The 15425-nt window shown below is 35.3% G+C and overlaps 1 protein-coding gene across 3 annotated transcripts in view; it reads left to right on the forward strand.

The window, feature by feature from the left end:
• Positions 1-225: 225 nt before the first annotated feature.
• LOC110443421 (ABC transporter F family member 4-like) overlaps positions 226-15425 on the forward strand; it is a 36578-nt gene continuing 21378 nt past the window's right edge. The window contains exons 1-2 of one of the 3 annotated variants that reach the window (XM_021487639.1): positions 226-307; positions 13184-13855. In XM_021487639.1, coding sequence (XP_021343314.1) covers positions 13237-13855 — 619 coding nt within the window. In that variant the 5' untranslated portion in view covers positions 226-307; positions 13184-13236. Of the gene's footprint in view, positions 308-1544; positions 1599-5833; positions 6007-13183; positions 13856-15425 lie in introns of those variants that run through there. The other 2 variants (XM_021487638.1, XM_021487637.1) reach the window with 2 other exon arrangements.

The raw sequence follows: 15425 nt of genomic DNA on the forward strand, positions 1-15425 counted from the left end.
CGGTGTTGACTTTCGGGAATGAGGAGATATAATAAACGTTGATAAGCACTGGTACATCATTTATGCATCCAGTTGTGTATGTACCTGTACAGACCCACCTTTAGATAGATCATTAGTGGATCTTAAGGTGTGTACCTACCTGTAGCCACACCTGTTCATCAACACCTGTACCTGTGATTCGTTGGCCCCACCCTCACTACGACAACGTCGTCGCTCTGCCACCATCACCGACTTACTGGTATTGGTGCCTCACAGCAGGAGGGTTTCTGTGTACACTGGCTTGAGACACATGTACAGCTGTCTTCTTGTAAGTATTTACATTTATACCTGTCATGGTTGTTAATGAATTTGATCAAATAACCTTAAAAGGGATCATTTTTAATATTATTACATTTAGAAATTACGCATCATATGAGTTTTATTTCAGAAAAGCGATACTTTTGCTATAATATGAGAATTATTTTGTGACATTTTGAATTTATAAGGGGAAGAATTCAAAATAACTATTTTTGACTAAGAAGGTGTTTTTTTTTTTACCTTTAATGTAAAAAGAGTTTTGAAAGAGACTTAAATTATTGATTAAGCTCAATTTCAATTTTAATTCAATTTTGATGAAGTGACCTTTCTTGTCTTAGTGTGTTTTATTAAAATGGTATGTTTCCTGTAAATCATACAATAATCCCAGTAAGTTCTACAGCACAATTCGTTAGACATTATCAGCCTATAGAGCCCTTATACACAGCAGCAATCTGACAGCCATATTGGTGGGTACATGATATATGATGTAACATGATATAGAATGTAATTATCTTCCAGTACATAGTGAAAAGATTTGTGTTCATAAGGTATTATAAAACTTTTAGTCTGCAAAATTCAACAGAAATACCATAAGAAAGGGAAAAATACGTTTTTTCAGTGCAGCTGGTACATGTAGTATCATTTCTATTGTAAGTGAAGAATATGTGTGGTTGCATGAAACAGCAGGTTATCAATATTGTCAAATTTGGACAAGCTATAGCCAGATTGTGACAGTATGCCTCAATCAACAATGATCAACAACTGTAGATCTGACCCTAATGGATACCCTGTGATGTTGTGTGCAAGGGGCATTTTATATTAAGACTCGGGTTTAAGCTCGTCAAATGAATGACTTAATTATCGGAAGACAAGAACTGTGAATTACAACCTCAATTACCATGTCCAACTTACATCTGTTAAGGAATTTGAAAGGTCAGTGTCTTATGTTGACATCTGGTGTAGCGGTATACGGTATACGTAAGTCATATTGAATTGGTTACCATGGAGATGTGACGGCCTTCAACAGTATTGGATAAACTACATAGATACAAGGCATTTCATTGAGGTAACCATGTCTACATTAAGCTGGTGACGCGAGAATGGTATAATGTAACTAATTAGTCATGTTTGTCATATATATGTGAAGATTGTGAATATAGACAGCTAATTAAGGATCAGAATTGGCATGTAGGGTTTATTAGGGTCTGCTACAGACATGTGTGCCATGGTCATATGTATTGAACAGTCTGCTGGTCACCCTTCGTCACATTGCTTGCTTTTTAACAACTGCTCTGGCAAAGGTAGGCATCTTAATATCTCGATTTGTTTTTAAAACTTCCAAGTATTTTAACTCTTTTGAAATGTATTTTGGTAAATTTCTTCAATATTATCAGGGTATAAGAATTCAACTTTTAACAATTAAAAAGTGTGTAGATTTGATAATTATAAAATTTAACAGAAATTCTTTACATTAATAACTTATTCAAAGCTTAATTTCAAGACCCACTGAAGTGCAGCAGGACTGTCTACTGAATTATAGATGTACTGTATAATAATTAGATACATAAAATAAACAAAGAGGTATGTAAGTTTAATATAATACATGTATCTGCATCGTATAAAATCCAATTTCCTGCAAAGGAAGATCATGTGCATTTACACGATGATTACATAGTTTATGGTGTATGTGATTAATTTCCTACAGAACAAAAAAAAAGAAAGTGTAATGAATGAAGATATTTGACATGGTAGATCAATATCGTATAACATGCACATAGTAGGTTGTAGTGGTATAGACTACTTGGTCCAAGTGTACTGGCACCAGAGTCAGCCCCCAGCTGGCAAACACTGAAACATCTGGAATTTTACAACCTTGTATACCTTTAATATGACTACGGAATCTGTTGTCTACCTATTGATTATAAAGCCATTGTTTGATAAACCTTATATTCGGGAGGCGCCAGGCTGTTTTCCAGATTTTATTGTCGTAAATAAAAATGACATACAGACAAACAATATATTGTATTAGCATTGGTTCTTCTTATTTTTCTTCTTCTTGTCTCTTCGTAGTCACTAACCCTTTCTCCAATTCCTCCTCTTCATCATCATCCACAGCGGGTGAACAGTGCACTGCATGTAATTCAGTGACCTCTTAGCACGCAGGAATAAAGGGCTAACAAGTTTGTTCAAATGAATGACCTGACACACATATTCAATATCACGGGTCAAATATGTTGAAATATTTAAAAAAAACTTCTTCTGAATAACCAAAAGGTCCAGGGTGATGATATTTGGTCAGAACTGAAGAATGCTTGGATAAAGAGCTTACTAGTTTGTTCAAATGAATGACCTTCGCCCATTTTCCAAGTCACAGGGGTCAATTGTCTTAAAAACCTTTTAACGACTTCTTCTGAATTACCAAAAGGTCCAAGGTGATGATATTTGTCCAGTAGCATGGGGGTGGGGGGTGGTGAAGGGCTACAAAGTTTGTTCAAATGAATGACCTTCACTCATATTCAAGGTCACAGAATCAAATGTCATGAAAACCTTTAAACGACTTTTTTTGTATAACCAAAAGCTTCAGGGTGATGATATTTGGTCAGAAGGATGTTGGGATGAAGGGTTATCAAGTCTGTTTAAATGAATGACCTTTGCCCATATTCAAGGTCACAGGGGTCAAAAATGTTAAAATCTTTAAACGACTTCTGATGAATAACTAAAGTGTACATGGTGATTGCTTGTAGATGTGAATGACCTTGACACACTTTCATGGTCACATCTGGTCCATAGTGCATAAATCTTTAAAAGTCATCTTCTCAATAAACAAAAGGTATAAGGTGGTGATATTTGGCAAGTTGCATTCTGGGATAAAGGGCTACCAAGTTTGTTCAACTTAATGTCCATGTTTGACTTTCAAGGTCACAGAGGTCAAATGTGTTTTAACCCTTTAACTGGTTCTTCTGAATGACTTTAAGTCAAGACACTTATATTTTGTCTGTAGCTTTATTTTTGTCCTCTTTTAAAGTTACAATTGTGAGATTAATACCAGGTGAGTGATGCAAGCCCATTAGGCCTCTTGTTGTCATTTCCCTTACATGTGTAAAGTCAAGTTCATGGGGAAAGGTCAAGGTCAGGAAGCTCAAATTTAATATTTTGTTTAATAGTTAACATTACAAAATTGTTACTATACATGATGCATTATATAACATTGTTGGAATTGACGCTATTTGTTCCTTTGGTGTATTAGGTCAAGGTCAAACCGTAACATTTAATATTTTCTTATGGTAAAATTAAGTTAAGTTTACAAAGGTCAAACACATACATTTGTATGCCCCCAACTTAAAATGAGGGGGGGGGGGGGGCATATATAGTGTTGCCCATGTCTGTCCCATCCCGTCCCGTCCTGATTCATTGTAAACACTAAGCAACTTCATTCTTTCACAGATTTTCGTCAAGCTTTATACAAAGGTCAAGTATGAGTATCACTCGGACATCATTGTGTTTAAAGGTTCCAAGGTCAAGGCCAAGGTCACGATTGCTATATATAGAAAATCACAAACCGATTCAGTGTCATCATTTTGATGAAAGTTTATACATAGAATACGTATACCTCAGACATCATTTTTGTGTTTAGGCCAACTTATTTCAGGGTATCAAGATCAAAGTGGTTGTAACTATTTATAGAACATCAAACACTGAAACTAAATTCACATGGCGGCGGGGGCATTCATGTCTTACAGACATTTTCTAGTTTAATGGTAAGCAATGCATAACATTATTACCTGGTACATGTACAAAGTTTGATTTGATGCTAGTTTGCTTTTTGTGTATGATGAAAATGCCATGATCAGAGGTCAAACGGCAAACATAAACTTGTGACAAAATTCTAGGCTTAGCTGCAAGTGCCCATTAATGCAGGTTACAAGTCAAAGTCGTTCCATTCTAGTAAGATATTTGATCTTAATGAAACAGATGTCATAGGGACAATTTACAGGCAAAGGAACCTTCCTTTTAAGTTTTTTCCCCTTCTAGGGGCCCCTTAGGCTAGTACAGGTCACCATACTGTAGCTATAGGTATAGGTATATGGCAATAACCATGTGGCTTTAGTCCTTTATGAGGTCACTGATTCCCATTCCATATAATTAGGGTAATGACGGCAGCTTCGTTACCTTGGATCTCCTATTAACAGCCCCATATAAATATCTATCTGGGATGTAACCTGTATATCTGTAGACAATAATGATAACACTGCAGATACATACACATGAATACAGTGAAACCTAAACCTACAGTGAAACCTACAGTGAAATTTGTCGTGATTCACTTTCTGAATATTTTAACATCCTGTCTAATGTAATTCCTAAGAGTATTGTAATAGGACAAGGAATTAGTGATTTTAAGAACGTACCATCGCTGGGGCTCGAACCCACGACCCTTGGCTCTCCAGTCCGATGCTCTACCGCTTAGATAAAGGGAAATTCCCTACAGCTGATGCTTGTAAGGCAACCTAATCAATGCACATCTTTTACATTATTCCCCCCTTTTTTCGATCACCAACCCAGGTTCTTTGACTCCTCGCTAAGGGTTCTCCTACATTGAACGGGGAGGGTCAACGGCACGGGTTTGAAGTAGGACGAGAAATAGTGATAAAGAAAAAGTACCGTTGCTAGGGCTTGAACCCACAACCATTGGCTCTCCATTCCGATGCTCTACCACTGAGCTGAAGGGAAATTTCCTACGGCTGATGATGTTGATGCTTGTAAGGCAACCAAATCAATGCACATCTTTTACAGTGTTATAAAATCCTGTCTAATGGTAATCAGACACCTGAGTAATCCAACTCACTGTATAGATCAAACATGTCATATTGGATCTTATATATGAACTTACTAATTTGAAAATAACACTGCAGAACCTATTGAATTTGTTAAAAAGTGGTCTGAATAGACATTTTTTCAAGTTTAAGTTATTTAAAATAGGTTGACAGGATAGAAAAATGATAACAGAGACTTAAAACAGATGAATGTTCCTGATCAGTCCATTGCTTTTGAAAACTAAAAAAAAAATACCTGTATATTCTTTATTTCTTGTCTAATCTGACCTATATGTTGTGTCCCAAGGGTGTCATATTAGAGAGGTTTTACTACATCTGGGTGGTGTGCCTTACCATTTCACTCTATTATACATTTTATTATAGCTGATCAAATGTCAACCTGTATGTTCATAAGGTTACCTCTTGGAGTAATCAGAGGTAATATATTAAGAATTAAATACATAACAGCTAGGTATGTGTAAATTTTAATAATGTTAACTTTTGTTACAATATGTGTATTTATATATTTAGTAAGTAATAAGATTAAACCATTCAGCGAGAGTAATATAATCACATTCAGCGAGCTGCGTACACAGGACAGGTATTATATATCAAATGTCCATTATAAATCCATTCCTGTGTACGTTCTTCATAAGGTGTTATTAAATCTCTTTAATCTCACAGTAATTCGCTATGGATAGAATGGGCCAGTTATTTTAATAGCAGTGCCGAACATTGACGGACATGTCACTAATTAGGACTCGGGGACAACAGAAACAACTGGGCTGGGATGTGTCGAAGTTACAGTTGTTCAAGTAGTTTGTGATATAAGTGAAATTATTATAAAATAACTTTTTAAAACTAGTTCATGGGATACAGGTAGCATTGCAGACATGTAAGTATATTTTACTTTCACTTGGAACCGACGTTCTAATACTGTAATACGTTCACCAAGATTCTTTGTAGTGTTACAGTATCTAAGCCGCTTTCTACACACCAGAACTAGGACTATTACAGGTATGGATTATAAGAATATCTGTCACTGCAGTGATTCCTGACAGTTGAGCCTTTTTCTATCCACATCACATAGGAGTAATTGATTATTGTTCACCCACACTTTCTTGTTGTAAAAATAAGTTGTAATGGTGAACCAAGTGCACTGTGCCATCATCCAGGGGACATGCAAAATAAATTGTGACAAAATTGACAATGTGACCCTGGAAAAGCTGCATCAAGTGATGACGAGTTGGTGACATTTTTAGCTCACCTGCTCAAAGGGCAGCTGAGCTTATGCCATGGCTTACGTCCGCCATCTGTCCGGCGTCTGCCGACTTTCCTTTAAACAACTTCTTCTGAAGAACCAGAGGGCATAGAGTCATGATATTTGGCTGGTAGCTTCCTTATATGGAGCCCGACAAAGTTTGTGAAAAAAAACAGAATTTGACCTACTTTCAAGGTCACAGGGGTCAAATATGTAAAAACCTTCAAACAACTTCTTTTGAAAGGTTTAGAGACATGACAATTGGTAGGTAGCTTCCATGGAATAAGCCGAACAAAGTTTGCGAATAAAAATGGCCTTGACCTACTTTCAAGGTCACAGGGGTGAAATATGTCAAAATTTTCAAACAACTTATCTTCTGAAATACAGAAAAGCCTAGAGATATGAGAATTACCTGGTAGCTTCCTTGGTAAAAGCCAAACAAAGTTTGCGAATAAAAATGATCTTGACCTACTTTAAAGGTCATAGAGGTCAAGTATCTCAAAACCTTCAAACGACTTCTTCTGAAATATTGAAATGCCTAGTGACATTGCATGCTGGGATAAAGGGGTACCAAGTTTGTTCATATGAATGACCTTCTGAAATACTGAATGGTTGAGAGACATGACAATTGGTATGTAGCTTCCATGGAATAAGCTGAACAAAGTTTGCGAATAAAAATGGCCTTGACCTACTTTAAAGGTCACAGTGGTCAAATGTGTCAAACACTTCAAACGATTTCTTCTGAAGAACTGAAAGGCATAGAATCTTTATATTTGGCTGGTGGCTTCCTTGGATAGAGCCCAACAAAATTTGATGATGAAAATGACCTTGACCTTGTTTCAAGGTCACAGGGGTCAAATGTGTCAAACACTTCAAACGACTTCTTTTGAAGAACTGAAAGCTATAGAATCTTTATATTTGACAGGTGGCTTCCTGGGATAGAGCCTGAAAAAGTTTGAAAACGAAAATGACCTTGACCTACTTTCAAGGTCACAGGAGTCAGATATGTTTAATTCTTAAAACGACTTCTTCTGAAGAACCGAAAGTTATAGAACCTAAATATTTGGCTGGTAACTTCCTGGGAAAGAGCCCAACAAAGTTTGAGAATGAAAATGACCTTGACCCACTTTCAAGGTCACAGGAGTCAGATATGTCTAACGCTTAGAACAACTTCTTCTGAAGAACTGGAAGGTATGGAACCCTAATATTTGGCTTGTAGCTTCCTGGGAAAGAGCCCAACAAAGTTTGAGAATGAAAATGACCTTGACCTACTTTTTAGGTCACATGAGGCAAATATGTCAAAAACTTCAAACGACTTCTTTTGAAGAACTGGAAGGTATAGAACATTAATATTTGGATTGAAGCTTCCTAGGAAAGAGCCCAACAAAGTTTCATAATGAAAATGACCTTGACCTTCTTTCAAGGTCACAGGAGTCAGATATGTCTAACGCTTAGAACAACTTCTTCTGAAGAACTGGAAGGTATAGAACCTTAATATTTGGCTAGTTATTTCCTGGGAAAGAGCCAAATAAAGTTTGCGAATGAAAATGACCTTGACCTACTTTCAAGGTCACAGCGATCAAATATGTTAAATGGTTCAAACTACTTCTGATGGAGAATTAAAAGGCATAAATTTATAATATTTGGCTGGTGATTCCTGGGATAGAGCTCACCAAAGTTTGCGAATGAAAATGACCTCAAACTACTTTAGAGGTCACAGAGGTCAACAACATTTTTAAGGATTTGTTCTTAAGAACTAAAAGAAATGGATTCATTAGATTTGGCTGGTAGCTTATTGGAATAGAGCTAACCAATTTGAGAAGGAAAATGACATTGACCTACTTACAAGGTCACAGGAAAAAATATGTCAAGCAACTTCTGAAGAAGAATCAAAAGCATAGAATCTTATAATAATATTTTGCTGGTAGTTTCAACAGATGGAGCCAACAAAGTTTGCGAGGGAAATATTTTTAGTGCAATATAATATTTAATGAGAATATTTTGCTATGATTGCTTAAATATTCAGGTGAGCGATACAGGCCCTCTTGGGCCTCTTGTATTTTAATTATCTACACATACAATGTGAATGCTTTTAAAATGAACCTTTTTTCTGACTTTATCTTAGCTACTCACATGTTTGTTAAAAAAATAAAGAAAATATATAAATCACCATGGCCCTAAATGACCACAGCCGTTGATGGGCCGTTTAACATAAACAAACAAACAAACAAACAAACCATTAGGCCCAGGGTCATGATATTTGGCCAGGAGGTACCTGGGATGGAGTGCTATTAACTTTCCTCATTAAAATTACCTTGACCTACTTTCAATGTCACTGGGGTCAAATTTGTTAAAAACTTCAAACAACAATATCCCAAGAACCATTTGGACTAGAGTCATGATTCCTGGGTATGTTATGTAGACCAGCAGTGTAAATCTTTTTCTCTATAACAGTAATGAGGTCAAAGGTCAACTTTAAGTGCAAGTTGAGGTCAACATGGGTCAAAGGCTTTAACAATCTTCTTCTCAAATTCCATAAGGCTCAGGGTCATGATATTTGGCCAGTAGGTACCTGGGATGAAGTGCTATAAACTCTCCTCATTAAAATTACCTTGACCTTGATAGATTTTGAAAAAGCTTTTGATTCTGTATCCTGGAAATGTATTGATGAAGTATTGGATTTCTTTAATTTTGGACATAGTATCAAAAAATGGGTAAAAACTTTTCAAAAAAACTCTAATTCGGCAATTAATCAGGGGGGGAATCTGTCAAAATTCTTTGATATAAAAAGGGGTTGCCGACAAGGTGATCCGATATCACCTTATATTTTTATCCTCTGTTCGGAAATTTTGTCAATCAAAATAAGAAATAACAAGAATATCAAAGGCTTAAAAGTTCTTGAAGCTGAACAACCTATTTTACTTTCACAATATGCAGACGACACATCTTTAATTCTGGATGGATCAGAAACATCGCTTAGAGAATCTATAAAAAAAATATGAAAAAATGACAAAATATCTGGATTAAAAATGAATTCGGGAAAAACCGAAGTAGTTTGGATAGGGAGTAAAAAATATAGTGATGAGGTAATGGCTAATGAATGGAATTTATAGTGGGGGCATACAATGTTTACACTTCTGGGCATTAATTTTCATGTTGACCTACATCGTATTCCAAAAATAAATTTTGATAAAAAACTAGTAAAACCTAAAGCTTTGATGAAGACTTGGAGTAGGAGAATTCTTACACCAATAGGGAGAATATATATAATAAAGTCTATCCTAATTTCTCAATTTAATCACTTATTTATCGCTTTACCACATTTATCAAAAAGATAAATACAGAAATATATAACTTCCTCTGGAATAGTAAGATTGATAAAATTAAAAGAGATATAATTATTAAAAACTTTTCTGATGGTGGTCTCAAAATGATTCCTATTAAATCATTTATAGACTCATTAAAACCAACTTGGATTAGAAGATTACTCTCAACAACAGGAACATGGCAAATTAATTCAACTATTGATAAAAACCTTCTTGTAAACTGTGGATCAGACTATATTTTCTTTTGTCATAATAACTAAAAAAAATCTTGAAAGATGTCTTTCTTGCATGGAAAAATCTTACTATTCTTGAGGAAAAATATACAGATTCAAAACAGATCTCTGACATGCCTATATGGTTTAACGAAAAAATCAAAATAGATAATACCGGGTAATAGTTTTTTATAAGGATTGGTATAGGAAGGGAGTTGTAGTAGTTAATGACTTAAAAAAGGATAACAACAACTTCTTCAGTTTGTTTGAATTAAGAGAAATAAATGGTTTTAGAGCAAATTTCTTACAATATCACAGAATTGTTACAGCTATAAAGGAGCTTTGCAGTCGGTGTAACTTGACCCATCCAAAAATAGACAATCTGTTTATTCCAAGAAAATTACAAATTTTTGCTAAAAAACAGAAAGGTACTAAAGATTTTTATAATGTGCTTAGTAAAAATGATATAATTGCAAGTGGAACAAAAAAAATGGGATGAACAATTTGAATTTGATGAAAGTGATTGGAAAATTATTTTTTAAACTCCCTTTTTCTGTAACAAAAAATACAAAATTGCAATGGTTCCAATTTAGGGTTAATCACCATATTCTAACAACAAATTCATATTTATTTAAAGTTGGGTTAGTAGACATTTGTAAAACAGAAATTGAAATGATAGAGCATACGCTATGGAACTGTGAAAAAGTTCAAATTTTACTTGTTAACTTAGAAAATTTGTTGAATTCACTGTTCATTCCATTTGAATTTAATAAGAAATCTTTTCTTTATGGTAATTATCGTCAGAATGGAATAAACAGAAAAATGGATAATATGATCATCTTTACAATAAAACAATATATCTACAAATCAAGGTGCCTAAACAACAAACTCTGCATTATTGCCCTGAAAAATGCACTAAAAGATACATATACAACTCAAAAATACATTGCTAGAAGTAAGGGAGAAAGCTACTTAACCCTTAGGCTGCTACATTGATTTCTATGTAAAGGGATGCCACTGCTGAATTAATTATTGAAATATAAATTAATTTACTTAATTTTTCAAATGCGCATAACTTGAAAAATATTTGTTATATGTGAATAAAAGTTATTGGCAAATTGTTCGTTATTGTCTCTAGTTTATATTAACATTTTCGATTCTAAAGTTGCTTCAGTATTTACCTGTACAGGTGGTAATAAAGGTAAGAAAAGGTGAAACTTTTAATTAATCGGATTTAAGCACCAGAAAGATCATTTTAAAATTGTTTCTGTCAGCAAATGTGATTGGAAAATGATAACAGAGATTTTAAACTTCATTTATGACATAAGACGCTGTACATTTACACGGAGATTCTCAAGTAAAAAGGTCAGGTATTTCATCAAAAATTGCATGCGATTTTTGCTACAGGTTGCAGGTCGTCATTCAATATATTTATTGTCACAGTCAGCATATAGATATATCTTAGCTACGGTCTAGTTTATTGATTAAATCATTGATAAAGAAAGTATTTTTAATCAATAAATAAAATTTTCGAAGTTTCTTCTACAACGTCAATTTTTCATTTTTAGGTCACCTGAGACAAAGTCTCAAGTGACCTATTGCGATCGCCTTTTGTGCGTCGTCGTCCGTCGTGCGTCCGTAAACAATTTACATTTTCGACTTCTTCTCCAAAACCCCTGAACCAATTTCAATGAAATTTTACAGGGACCTTCCATGGACAAAGGTCAACAAAAAGTTTGGCCGGTTTAGTCCCAAGCCCCCAGGGGCCTGAGGGGCGGGGTCAAATTGACTAAAATTTCAAAAATCTTCTTCTCAAGACCCAGATATGGTAGAATCAAATACTCTTCATATATGGAAGGGCCTTAAGGTGCTTTACCGAAATTGTGAATTTCTTGACCCTTGGGTCTCACGTTTCCCCCTGGAGAGGGGGTAATCTTTACTATAGTTTATATAGGGAAATCACATTTTGGACCAACATTTGTTTAATTTCCATTGGAAGTAATTCAATTTGGGTTAGCATTATCAGTATTAGGTAGCAGTTTGATAGTAAGCACATATCAGCCCTGACTGACCCCCAGGGGCTGATGGGTGGGGCCAAAAAGGGTCGAATTTACTGAAATTTCAAAAATCTTCTTCTCAAGACCCAGATATGGTAGAATCAAATACTCTTCATAGATGGAAGGGTCTTAAGGTTTATGACCCTAGGGTCTCACGTTTACCCCCTGGGGAAGGAGGGGGGGGGCAAAATTTATTATGGTTTATAATGGCAAATGATACTTTGAATATTACATGTTAATAACTTGATTGGAATTATAACCTTGAGTTGACAGTTTGATACTTTGAAAATTTTGAGCCAGCCCTACCCCCAGGGGCTGTAGGGTGGGGCTCAAAGGAGTCAGTGTGCTAAAATTTCTTCATTTTCCTTGTTTAGAATCAGAGGTGCTAGTTTCAAATACTTTTTAGTCTGAAATCTGTATGCTAGATATTGAATAAGGTGGTTTTATTGTTTTTTGTCACTTTGAATAATATTTCTGTTCATGTTAAAAACAAAATCAACTCTCTGTATAAATATTTCAGGTGACCGTTAAGGCTCATGGGCCTCTTGTTTACTTTGCATTTCAACTTTTCTTAATTGCTGTTTTTTTGTGTGTTTTTTTCAAAATGATGTTTTAAAGAAAACAAAGAAGCGTTTAAAAATGTGCCTTTGTAAATTGTTACGAAGTACATAAACTTTACATAACCTCAGCTATATTCTTTCTGGTGTTGATGGTTTAGGTTAAAAATCTGTATAAAGTTTGCTTGAGGACAATTTGGATAATCTGACGCTATTCAAACACCTGTGTGATCAAGACCACATGATTTTATATATTGTAAAAGTGATCTGGATGACTTGTGCAAGTATTAATTCCAGACTAGAAATCTACACAAATGTAATGAACGAAAAGTTGCATAGAAAACTCTCACAATAAAAGTAGGTTTTAATTTCCTGTGAACCTAATAAATCAATTTGATTTTCTCAATTTCAAACAATATCTTCACATGTATATATTTTCTATAATGCAGTTAAAAATATGAACCAGTATCTTAACAACAAGAACTTCATAATGCTGATATGGAAACAATTATTGTAACCAGTTGCTGTGCATTTTACGACACAACAATATCGTAAATAAGATAAAAAAATAGGTAAATCAATGTTATGTGAAGAACATTATAGATTTAATATTCTGTCATCGAGTTTTATGATTTTATTGATCGTAATGTCTTCCTCAGATCTGAAGTTCCTAACCCGAGTTTTTGTCAGCACTGTGGAAGTGTGAAGAATAATGGCGTCTACAGATGATACTGTGAATACGGGGGAGGAGGTCCAGCGGGTCCAAAGTCCAGTCAACAAAGACCGGTCAGAAGTCAAATCTCCGGAGAATGATGCATCGGAAAGCACAGAAAATGATTACACTTCGCCAAGCTCGGGGGAAGTGTCGGAGGCATCTAAAGTGGACAAACAGGAAGACGGAGAATGTGTTAAGGAGAAACAAGATGGCGGAACTGATTCCGCCGATCAGGATTTAAAGGCAGAAACAGAAAATGAAGATACAAAGAAAGATGAACAAAACAGTGAAAAAGAAGGAATAAATGAAAATGAACTAACAGAAGAAAAAGATGAAAGCAATAGTGAACAGAAGGGTGAACAAGAGGGATTAAATGAACAGGAAAATTCTGAAAAAGATGACAAAACTAATGAACAGGAACCTTCTACTGAACAAGGTGATGCTGACCAATCAGAAACTGGGGTATCTGAACCGCAGAAAGAGGAGGTAAAGGAAGCTGACAGCAAGGATGAGGAGCAGAAAGAGGACAGCTCTGATGACAAAGGAGAGGAAGGGGTCACGGAGGAAGGGGTCACGGAGGCAGGAAAGGATGAGGAGAAAGAACAAACTGAGGAAGGTAAGGCTATATTTTATATAACCTTAGGGAATCCAAAACCAATCAGACCTGATTGTGTCTGCAATTTCTGTTTTACAACTGTATAGGCTAAGAAGAGATTGATAGAATCTTCCATCACCTTGGGGTGAGATAGGGGGGTTTAAACCCAATGGGTTATATTTTTAAGCTGCAAAGTAAGGTATTCAGTATTAGTCATTAGTAAATCAAAATTGAACAAAAGGTCTGAGGTGAAAATTTTGAGGGGTAAACATATTACAGTACAGACTAAAATAACCTGTGTTTTTGATTTCACCTCCTATAAACTCAGTATCATTAGGTGGTGGAATATTTTAAAGTTTAAAAATTATAGGGTAGGTTGCCAAAGTTGATGGGGAAGCTAAACTGAAACACACAATTTGATCCTTTAGGGCCTGATTGTTGATATCAGAGCCCATGCACCCTCTATTTACCCTCTAGATGGCAATTCATCAGTTAAATTAGGGCTCAAATATTCTTACGATGTATTTTAGAGTTCATATACTGAAGTCTGATTGATTAAAAAGATTTGCTGATCTGTTTTGAGTACTGTGAAGCAGTGTTCTGATATTGGGTAATTGGTAAAATTGTTAAATTCATCATTTTAAAGGGAAGAACTGAAGATATTGGTACATGTTGAAAACAGATCTGAGATATCATGTCATAAAATCATGGGAATTTCAGGATCCAGTTCAATTTGTCTACACAATAAGTTAGGTGAAAACCTGATTGCCAAAGATAAATCTTTACAGTGATGTCTATAGTAGAAGCAAAAGTGAGTTCCAAAAGTATTATCTTAAATCAGAAGGAGTCTCAGGATGAATATCGAAACACCATTACATCACGGATAAAGGTTGTGTTAACTGTTAAATTAACATTGATTCTTTTGTTGAGATTTATACATTTTTTTGTTTTTTTGATGAGTTAATTCTAATACTGCACTGGTACCAGTATTGGGCACAGTCCAAGAAAAAATCAGAGATGAAAGTAGTGATCTCAAAAACATACTGACATTGAGCTCTGCAGAATCCTTTTGTGGGTGTATTGAGTAATCATGAGCTGCCAGTGCTACTTGGGGGTTTCACGACCTTGAGACCATCCCACAACCATGCAGTGTTTGTATTGACTTTGTTGCCATTCTTGCTGCACTGCAGAATCCTATACAAAGTTTGCATGTAATACACATGGCTAAAGACAAACCAAAATTCTGAATAATTGGTATATGGTTCCAAACCCAAGGGGCTTTAGAGGCATGCAAGGCAAGGTGTAGGTGGGGGAGGGAGGTTTGATTAAAAATAAACGGATGCAAAATGCTGGAATCAAATGTTGGTCTTTACATCAGGTCACTGTTCCTTATAAACAGGTATTTTCTGTAGTGTTGGTCTTTACATCAGATCACTGGCTCTTATATAGACAGGTATTTAATGTACACAGTTGATCCTTACATCAGGTTACTGACCCTTAAAGACAGATGTTTTCTTTACAGAAGTGACCTTAAAAATATCAGGTCACTGTCCCTATTAGACAGGTATTTAATGTACACAGTTGATCTTTA

This window comes from Mizuhopecten yessoensis, unplaced genomic scaffold (assembly GCF_002113885.1).
Source record: "Mizuhopecten yessoensis strain PY_sf001 unplaced genomic scaffold, ASM211388v2 scaffold716345, whole genome shotgun sequence".
Lineage (NCBI taxonomy): Eukaryota > Metazoa > Mollusca > Bivalvia > Pectinida > Pectinidae > Mizuhopecten > Mizuhopecten yessoensis.